Source organism: Aegilops tauschii, chromosome 5 (genome assembly GCF_002575655.3).
Source record: "Aegilops tauschii subsp. strangulata cultivar AL8/78 chromosome 5, Aet v6.0, whole genome shotgun sequence".
Lineage (NCBI taxonomy): Eukaryota > Viridiplantae > Streptophyta > Magnoliopsida > Poales > Poaceae > Aegilops > Aegilops tauschii.
The window spans coordinates 332,782,152-332,792,300 of record NC_053039.3 but is presented as its reverse complement, the minus strand read 5'-3'; the positions used below and the strand labels follow the sequence as shown (position 1 = coordinate 332,792,300).

The following is a 10,149-nucleotide window of genomic DNA, read 5'->3' as shown; positions in this document are numbered from 1 at the left end:
TCGATATATCTGTTCAAAAAACAAAAAAAATCACTCCGATCTAACAATCCCTGACTAGCTATCCTTTGAACTACTATCAAATCATGGTTCCAGTGCAGGCGTAGCCACGGCCGACACGGAAGAAACGTGATCTCCTTTACGTTGCTTTTCCTTTGCTGTCTTCACATACGATACTCTTGTTTCTGGTTACTCCCGGTCCCTAAACTGAGAAAGTACCCGCCCTGCTCTGCTCCCTCGGCCACGGATTCCTCTTATCCTACGTGACCAATAAACTCGCGAGTAGCACTACACGCGACGCAGTACTCAGCACATGCGCAGCTAGCTCCACAACAGCACGGTCGCTCTCAGCCTCACTCAAATTCCTGCTCACCACCCAAAGTATCTACTAGCGCGCACCAAAAAATCGCAGGGCGTCATCAAACATCTCGTCACCGTACAGCGGGGCTGGGGCGTCATGTCGCATCATTTTCACCTGAGCAGCTCGGTTCTTCCCCTGTCCTTCTTCCCCGGCGAGCTCGGCGCCCGGTTCTCGCCCGCTGAGCCCAGGCCTCTAGCGAGCAGCGGCGGCGTCGCTGTTGCGTCGTCGTCAAGAGCCCTGCGGCCCCACATGGCGAAGGCGGTGGCAAAGGAGGCGGGGGCGCAGGAGGCGGCGCAAGGCAGCGCGGCGCTCGGGTGGGCGGCCAGGGACGCCTCCGGTGTCCTCTCCCCGTTCGACTTCTCAAGAAGGTACGTGTCAGAGTGTGTATATGTGTCCTCGCCGTAATAAGTTCATCTGCCGGGCTCGCTGAAGAAAACCAGGCCAGAGCAAGAAAAGAATCTCTCAGGTCGATCCAAGGAGTGAAGTCTGCTGCCATGCAGGAAGGGATGCTGTTTTGCTCATCGTGTGTGGGCTTTATGCCTAGGTCTTTTGTCCTTGGCCCGTAAACTAGACTGTCTGCGGTTTATTTGGCTGATGATGTGATGTAATGGTGTTGTATGGTTTTCGCCTCACAGTGAGTTATCTCGATGGCGAGTGCTCATAGTGGGTTTCTCGGCGATGCTTGAACTCGCTTTTCCCTTTCCCGTCTTATTCTCTGGACATTTGATGTATTTCTGTTATGTCGCAGTAATGGAAAGGGGTAATGCCCGGTTCAAAAGAAAAGTTCATCTGCCGTTTTAAGTTCCACTGCGCGCAGCACACTCTGCTAGTGCTAGAGATATACAGTTGCTAGTTAGTGAGTTCAGTCTAGGCTCTCGAGATATAGCTTGTTCTGTTAGGATTGAAAGGTATCATAGCAAGAGGATTTCGTGAATGTTACAGTTTTTTTTTAAAAAAACTTCTAATCTATTCATCTTCAACCATGACAATACAACAAACAACAGAAATAACAAAAATTAGACGACTACAAGCACTGAAGCGAGCCGAAGCGAGCAGAACTTGTTGTAGTAGTCGACAGTCGAGAAGTCATTGTGCTAAAACCCCGTAGAACCAGCGCAGCAGAACAATAACCGCCGCCGATTTCGTAATGTTACAACTTGAGTCTTATAAAAAATAAAGAAGGCCAAAAGTTGTCAACACACATGTACAAAACCTTTTTTTTTTAAACACATGGACAAAATGTTAAATCAGGCGTTTTCTAGAGGTAATAGCACGGGGAGTCATAGAATTTGCGCTTGATGTTCAGTTTGGTACTAGAACTTTGAAGATACGAATTTGTGGTCACCTAACTTGACATCGCGTGCAAATACGGTCACTAAATACCCATGCGGACATATCAAGGTGTATGGTCCCACCTGTCAATGAGTCGGTTGACTCATTTTTGCACAAAACAACCTCGTATTTTTTTCATTCGCAGAAAAAGCGCCTCGTATTTTTTTCATTCGCAGAAAAAGCGACCAGTGCGACGTATTTTTTTTCACACACCCCCTTCGCTTTTTTATTTGCAGAAAAGCTAACCCCTGTACTGCATATAGGTAGGTACGAAAATTAACACAAAAAACAGGGCGGCCGGTCTCGGACCCAAAACCACAAGGCGAGTATTTGCACACGGTGTAGTTATATGACCATAAATCTCTATTTTTAAAGTTCTAATACCAAATAAACATCGAGCACAAGTTTTATGACTTCCAATGATATTACTTCCGTTTTCTACGATTTTGGTTGCAAAGTTCAGACATCTTAAGTTGGTTGCACTTGACAGAATGAGATACTCGTCTTGTGGTTGTGGTCCTTTGGTGAATTGCTCTGTTCAGCTAGGAGGTCAGTTGGTGGAGTCATTGACAGTTAATTACAATTTCAGGGCTCAAAAAGATGATGATGTGACGATCAAGGTGCTCTACTGCGGGATCTGCCACACTGACCTCTACACCATCAAGAACGAGTGGGGCACCGCCATGTACCCCGTTGTTCCCGGGTAATTAAATCCCTCAACATGATGGAACAATTTTTACGTGGTACGTACTGGAGTGAGATAATGGCCTGGGCAGGCACGAGATCCTGGGCGTGGTGACCAGCGTCGGCAGCGGCGTCAGCAAGTTCAAGGCCGGCGACACGGTGGGCGTGGGCTACTTCGTCGGGTCGTGCCGCTCCTGCGAGTGCTGCGGCAACGGGTACGAGAACTACTGCTCCGGCATGGTGCTCACCTCCAACGGCATCGACCCCGAGCACGGCGGCGCGGTCACCCAGGGGGGCTTCTCCGACGTCATGCTCGTGAACGAGGACTACGTCGTCCGCGTCCCGGACGGGCTGCCACTGGACAAGGCCGCGCCGCTGCTCTGCGCCGGCGTCACGGTGTACAGCCCGATGATGCGCTTCGGCCTGAACGCGCCGGGGAAGCACCTGGGCGTCGTCGGCCTCGGGGGCCTCGGCCACGTCGCCGTCAAGTTCGGCAAGGCGTTCGGCATGAGGGTCACCGTCATCAGCACCTCGCCCGGGAAGCGCGAGGAGGCGCTGGAGCGGCTGGGCGCGGACGAGTTCCTGGTGAGCCGGGACGCCGAGCAGATGCAGGCGGCGGTGGGCACCATGGACGGCATCCTCGACACGGTGTCGGCGTGGCACCCCATCTCGCCGCTGTTCGCGCTGATGAAGCCGATGGGGCAGATGGTGTTCGTGGGCGGGCCGACCAAGCCGCTGGAGCTGCCGGCGTACGCCATCGTGCCGGGCGGGAAGGGCATCGCCGGGAACTGCGTCGGCGGCATCAGGGACTGCCAGGCCATGCTGGAGTTCGCGGCGAAGCACGGCATCACCGCGGAGGTGGAGGTGATCAAGATGGACTACGTCAACACGGCGCTCGAGCGGCTCGCCAAGAACGACGTCCGCTACCGCTTCGTCATCGACGTCGCAGGCAGCCTCGGCTCAACCTCGTGAGCTGGAATAGCCACCTTGTTGATGGTTGCGTTAATTTGCTTCGGCGAATGCGTGCAGATTTAGAGCTTTTAGTAACCGTACCCGTTAAATCACCGTTGTGATGTGTTGTGTGGATTCGCTCTCACATGAAGCTTCGTTGTGATTTATGAAGGTGTGACATCAGGACATCAGCAAATATTGTATACCGAGCAGACATAGAACACTGTCCCGCCTCCAGTTTTTTGGAGTTGCAGCAGCAAAAACGGTGCACTGTTTATGGATGTTCGCATATCAAGTTTCGGGATTTTTTGACTTTTTCCTGAATTGCTAAATTATTTTTCGCATATTAGATTCATCTACACCTAGGTTCCGAGTGGTATTTATCTTTGCCATCTTCAATACCGAGCATGGCGGGTCTTCGTGCCTCGGCGAAGACCGCTTAGTAAGCGGAGCGACCGAGGCGTCATCGACAATATCATGGCGGGTCTTCGTGCCTCGGCGGCGTCTTTTGCTCCTCCCCCGCCGCCTCCCCCGCCCCCTCCTGAGCCAGATTAGCTTTTCCTAGTAGTCTTATTTGGGGCTTGTCTTGCTGTGCCCCCAGCATGATTCTATGACTTATTGTACTTGAAACTGTTGTGTTGGATGCTTGGTGGTATGTTTTATAATATAAAGCGGGGGAAACCCTTTTTCGTAAAAATACCGAGCATGAAACAACTGAGCAAGGCTTTTGAAGAGTAACAGCCAACCATTTCAGTTCCATCTAAGGCATCATTCAGACATTGCGCCATAAGTCCAGCTCTATAAGCTAGAAAAAAAAATATTAACATTTGTAAACCCTGAAAAAGATATTATTCTAAGAACCACACATCCCAGCTCTTGCTGACAAAAACCCAAAAAGACAAAGGAAAAAACTATACTAATCCAGGCAAAACTATTCTAGCCTTGGTGAACACATAGAAAGATAAGAGACAAAACATTATTTATTTTATAAGCTAAAGACAGTTAGTATAACCTTTTATGCAAAAATACAAAAAAAAAAAAAACAAATTCGCATCAATGGAATCTACATGCAAAAATCTGGCAAAGTTATACAACACCTAGCACTGAAATGGTATGTATTTGTTGTCCACCAGATATCTTTTTAGTTTTCTCAGTTGTGCATCAAGCTAAAAATGATGGACAGAAAAATATGTAATAATACAAAAGGCATTTCCAAAGCGGCCAATATTGAGTGTAAAACTGAACATCAGTTTGCAGAAGAGTTGAACGCTTATAAAGCTGAATAGTTAACACATAAAACTGAACTATGATACAACATTCTTGTACAACTTCTTTTAAGATTTATGTGTCCCGAAGCAAAAGAATATGCAAGAAGGAAATACCACTTCTAATATGTAAGAAGATAAGAAGGGTAGCATAGCATTTCCTCCAACCACAATTCTGCTCAGTGCATATATATCATATAAAAAAGGGGCAACAAGAGATGTTTGACAGAATGGAAAATATGCAGGATTCCTCCTAGATGGAATAACAAAAGAGTGCCATTACCAGAAAGCTCTCATGCAACTGATTATAACCAAAGCTATGATTCATTGAACTTGCCTTAACTATTATAAGTCCTTACGACGAGGTAAGGCAACACCTTACACATCACAGGAACAAATTAATCAGCCATGCGTTGCAAAATGGGAAAACACCAAGGAGGGTCACTGTCCATACAGTACATAACTTGATGGCCCAAAATCTCATCTAATACTCCATCTACTTGTCATGCGGACCTAATACACATAATATTTCCTTCTGCCTCGGACATCTAATCGGACTCATCTAACAATAACAACAACAATTGCGACCATTACTACCACTACAGCAGCCAGCCAGCCACCTCGTACATTCTCTTTGCAAAACTTGTGGTAGTCCTTCATCCTTCTAATTATCAGATGAGCTATCCAGTCGCCAATACCACTTCCCTCGAAGATTATCGGGTTCACATCATTTAAGTTGATATCCAGTGGAAAACCATCCACACGTCCGGAGCTCTCCGCTCCGCATATCCATTTCCTAATCTCTTGAAGACCATATACAATGCAGCTTTTTAGGGTGATACCCAAAAACCCACCTACATTTTGGATCAGGGCGTTAAGCCGGGCACGATCCCGCACGTAGTTGGAGCCCAAGATAAGAAGGATTATCAAGGAAACAGCCACAGGCTTGTTCATCGTTCTTTTGGCCTTTATTAGGATGTAGTTAAGCGAGGGACATCAGAGGCAGCGACCTGCACAGAGAAAAAGAAATCTTGCATTAATTCTGAGGCCACTGCCATTTGTTTTGGTGCTTGGTTCAAACCATAACTTTCAAAATATAACGACAACAAAACTACATATTATTCTTAAATCCCTACAAACTCTAAGCTCCCTGGTTCGTCCTGGGCTTTGAAGAACATGGGGCCCACACTATTATCCTTCCTTACCAACACGTATGGCCCATTACAAGTGATGTGCATACCTGGTCTAGAGAAAAGTAGTCATATCTGTATAAGAAAAGTTGGAGAAAGAGAGGTGTGCGTGTGAAACACGGGCGAGAGAGCCGAAGGCAAAGAAATTGAGGGGATGTGGCGGCAGGGGCAAGCTTGGCCGCCGTTGGAGGCGCCACAACCGGGGGTGATGCGTTGTGGGCGCCGGCGGGGTGGCCAGTGGGAGCGTGGTTAGAGCATCTCCAGCCGTGCCCCCCAACAAGGCTCCCCAGACGACTTTTCGGCTGCCGGCGTAAAAAAATCGGCCCAGTCGCGCCCCCAAGGGCCCAATTTTCGCCGGCTCAGGCCGAAATTGGCACCGGCGGACCCAACCCGAACCCGGCGTGCTGGGGGGCGCTCGGGGGCGCCGGGCGAATCGTTTGTGGCGCGAAAGAGCCGCGGGCCCTCCTTGCTAGCGACTCGTCTCGCTTCTCGCCGCTTCGTCGTCCTCATCGCCTCGTTTCCCGCGGCGAATCAATGCCAAAGCTACCACGCGCTGCCGCGCCGGCCAGCCTCCGCCATTGATGCCTCATGGGCGGCGCAGTGAAGGCGTGACGACGCGCGTCCCTGCGCATGCCACGCATAGACGCGGCGGCCACGCGTGCTCGCGGCGCCTCCGCCTATATAAGCCGACCCCAGCGCGCCGATGGCACGCACAGAGTCTCCACCGCCGACGCGCCCTCTCTCCCCTTCCTCCCTCTCCCCTCGCCGTCCCAGTTCAAAGAAATGGCCGAACGATTCCCAGGCGACGGCGCGGCGGCGAACGGCTTCGGCCGCCGCCACCTTCACGAGGACGAAACTCGGCTCCTCTTCGAGGCCGAGTACCCGGTCCCGCCGGACATGCGGGTGCCCGGGGCGTGGAGAATCAGCGCCGACGGGGTTCCGGTGCCACCACCACCCACCGGGGCGGCGCGGCGTGCGGAGATCGCGCGTGTCCGCGCCTCCCTGCCGCGGGCGGCGAGGGAGGGGCCGCGCTACGTCCCCGGCAGCCCGCTCTGGGAGTCGTATTTCCGCCGCCGTCACGCCGAGCAGCTCGAGGCCACCAACAGCGTCGTGCCCTCCGGCAGGCTCAACTCCGAGGGGCGGCGCCGATGGTGGGGCGTGCCCGGCCGCACGTTGGAGGCCGTCCTCGAGTACATCGAGGGCGGCAACACGCCGAGGCTGGAGTACCTCGAGCTCCCGTCCTTCTCTCGCCGCCGTGGGAGCTCGTGGACGCCGAGGCGCATGGACCCCGGGGCATCCTCCTCCTCGTCCGGTCGGTCGACCGGCTCTCCCTGCCTCCGCCCCGTCAAGCCGGAGCCCCAGGACACGCCTGTCAGCCGGCGCACCCGCAGCTCCGGTGTCCGCATCGCCGACTCCACCCCCGCCTCTGGCCGCCTCGTCCTCGTCGCGCCCAAACCGGAGCCCAGCCTCCCCCGGAGTACGAGGAGCTAGCCCGGCGCGGCTTCTCCGACGAGGACGCCCTACGGTGGGCGTGCGACGACTACCTCCGCGACGAGATGGTCCGGCAGCGTCGGGCCCTGGAGGAGATCGCCGCCTGCAAGCGTGGGCGCGAGGACGAGCACGGCGTCGTGATCCTCGACAACGACGACGACGAGGACGCCGCCGGACCGTCCAACCCGCCGCGCCAACCGGGGGAGGGTTGCAGCAGGGACGGCGGCCGCGGCGGAGGCGATGACGGCGGCGGCGACTACACGCGGTTCTACAGCCTCCTCGACATGTAGAACGGCGACGAGCGGCAAGGCGAGGGAGACGGCGGGCCTAGTAGTGTGTTTTTTTCTTTTTTGTAAAATATTTTAAATATGTATGAACTCTCGCCATGTTTGGTTGAATTTGGTTTGAACTTGCCGAAATATGTATGAACTCGTCGAAAATGGTTGAATTTGCGCCATGTTTGTGCCGCACTTTAATTTTCACAAAAATGTGGGCGCCGCGACTGGATAACATCACGTCCCCAACGCGCGTTTTGCGCTGATGTGCCTCCAGGGGGCGATTTTTAGCGCCTTCTGGGGGGCCAACGGCTGAAGATACTCTTAGAGGCGGGTCGGTGGTGTGAAGACCGGCACGGTGGTCGTGCGGGAGTTGCAGCTGTGCACCCGCATGCTGGGGCTGCGCAGACGCATGTCTGATATGTGCTGGATGCTGAGAGATTGAAGAGATTAATACTGATATGATTGAGAGATTGAGAGCCAGATGCGGGGAGGTTGAGGCTTTGTTTGGTGGGACAGATCGGTTTCTCTTTGTATGGCGTGGTAGCCTAATTAGCTTGATTTGTTTTGTTTTGGTTTGTCTGTTTGAGCGCTTGTGAGTCTGTCCGAGTCTGTCCAACCAGTGAAAAGAGTTCTGATAGTTACTCTTTAGTGTGCCTAATTACGTGCAGGTTAGACGGCTTGCCGTTCATGTGCAGTCATGCAGTGCAGTGCAGCTTGATAAGATAACTCTGGACAGATTCCATACTTCATCCATCGACCTTTTCTTCTACAAATATGACTACTTCTCTCTAATCTGTACGATGGCTTAGCAAGACAGTGAATTATTTTGCTTTTATGCCAACTTATCACACAATAAAATGGGCAGAGCAGACCCCTGGTGCAGTCCATTTTTCATGCATTGCAAAAGAAATATCTACAAATATTGCATATTAATCCTAATACTTGACAGATCACATGCAAGTATTATGATTAATATGCAATATTTGCATATATTTCTTTTGGAATGCATGAAAAATGGACTGCACCAGGGGTCAGCTTTGAGCCCTTATCTTTTTTGCTTTGGTGATGGATGAGGTCACAAGGGATATACAAGGAGATATCTCATGGTGCATGCTCTTTGTGGATGATGTGGTGCTAGTCAATGATAGTCGGGCGGGGGTTAATAGGAAGTTAGACCTATGGTGACAATCCTTGGAATCGAAAGGTTTTAGACTTAGTAGAAGTAAAACCGAGTACATGAGGTGCGGTTTTAGTACTACTAGGCATGAGGAGGAGGTTATCCTTGATGGGCAGGTGGTGCCTCAGAAGGAACTGCAGAAGGATGGGGATATTGATGACGATGTGAACCATCAAATCAAAGTCGGATGGATGAAGTGCGACAAGCTTCTGGCGTTTTCTGTCATAAGAGACTGCCACAAAAGCTAAAAGGCAGGTTCTATAGGACGGCGATTCGACCCGCAATGTTGTATGGCGTTGAGTGTTAGCCGACTAAAAGGCGACATGTTTAACACTTAGGTGTGGCGGAGATGCGCATGTTGAGATGGATGTGTGGCCACACAAGGAAGGATGGGGTCCGGAATGACATACGAGATAGAGTTGGGGTAGCACCGATTGGATAGAAGCTTGTCCAACATCGTATGAGATGGTTTGAGCATATTCAGCGCAGGCCTCCAGAAGCTCCAGTGCATAGCGGACGGCTAAAGCCTGCTGATAATGTCAAGAGAGGACGGGGTGGACCCGAAGAACTGGAGTAGGCATCTTGATCAAGAAGAGCCTCAAGTATGGAGTGGTAGACGTCAAGAAACGTGTGGACCGGATTATCCTAGTCAAGCTGGTAGTTGGGACTTAGTTCTCAATGTTATCAGCGTGTATGCCCCGCAAGTAGGCCACAATGAGAACAGCAAGAGGGAGTTCTGGGAAAGGCTGGACGACATGGTTAGGAGTGTACTGATTGGCGAGAAGCTCTTCATAGGAGAATACCTCAATGGCCACATGGGTACATCTAACATAGGTTTTGAAGGGGTGCATGGGGGCTTTGGCTATCGCATCAGGAATCAAGAAGGAGAAGATATCTTAAGCTTTGCTCTAGCCTACGACATGATCGTAACTAAGACCCTCTTTAAAAAGAGAGAATCACATCTAGTGACTTTTAGTAGTGGTCAACACTCTAGCCAGATTGATTTCATCCTCTCGAGAAGAGAAGACACGCGTGCGTGCCTAGATTGTAAGGTGATACCTGGAGAGAGTGTTGTCCCTCAGCATAAGCTTGTGGTTGTTGACTTCCGCTTTCGGATTCATGTCCAGCGGGATAAGCATGCCAAAGTCGCTAGAACGAAGTGGTGGAAGCTCAAGGGGGAGGTAGCACAGGCGTTCAAGGAGAGGGTCATTAAGGAGGGCCCTTGGGAGGAAGGAGGGGATGCAGACAATATATTGATGAAGATGGCGATTTGCATCCGTAAGGTAGACTCAAAGGAGTTTGAAGTGTCCTGGGGAAGTAGAAGCGAAGCTAAAGATACCTGGTGGTGGAATGATGATGTCCAGAAGACTATTAAGGAGAAGAAAGATTGTTTCAGACGCCTATACTTGTATAAGAGTGCAGA

The 10,149-nt window shown here is 51.2% G+C and overlaps 1 protein-coding gene across 1 annotated transcript; it reads left to right on the top strand.

The window, feature by feature from the left end:
- The first annotated feature begins 306 nt into the window (after positions 1 to 306).
- Positions 307 to 3,620, top strand: LOC109772052 (probable cinnamyl alcohol dehydrogenase 8D). Its single transcript, XM_020330749.4, has 3 exons — positions 307 to 726; positions 2,280 to 2,393; positions 2,467 to 3,620. The coding sequence occupies exons 1-3, from the start codon at positions 455 to 457 to the stop codon at positions 3,344 to 3,346; spliced, it is 1,266 nt and encodes a 421-aa protein (XP_020186338.1). The 5' UTR covers positions 307 to 454; the 3' UTR covers positions 3,347 to 3,620.
- The last annotated feature ends 6,529 nt before the right edge of the window (positions 3,621 to 10,149 follow it).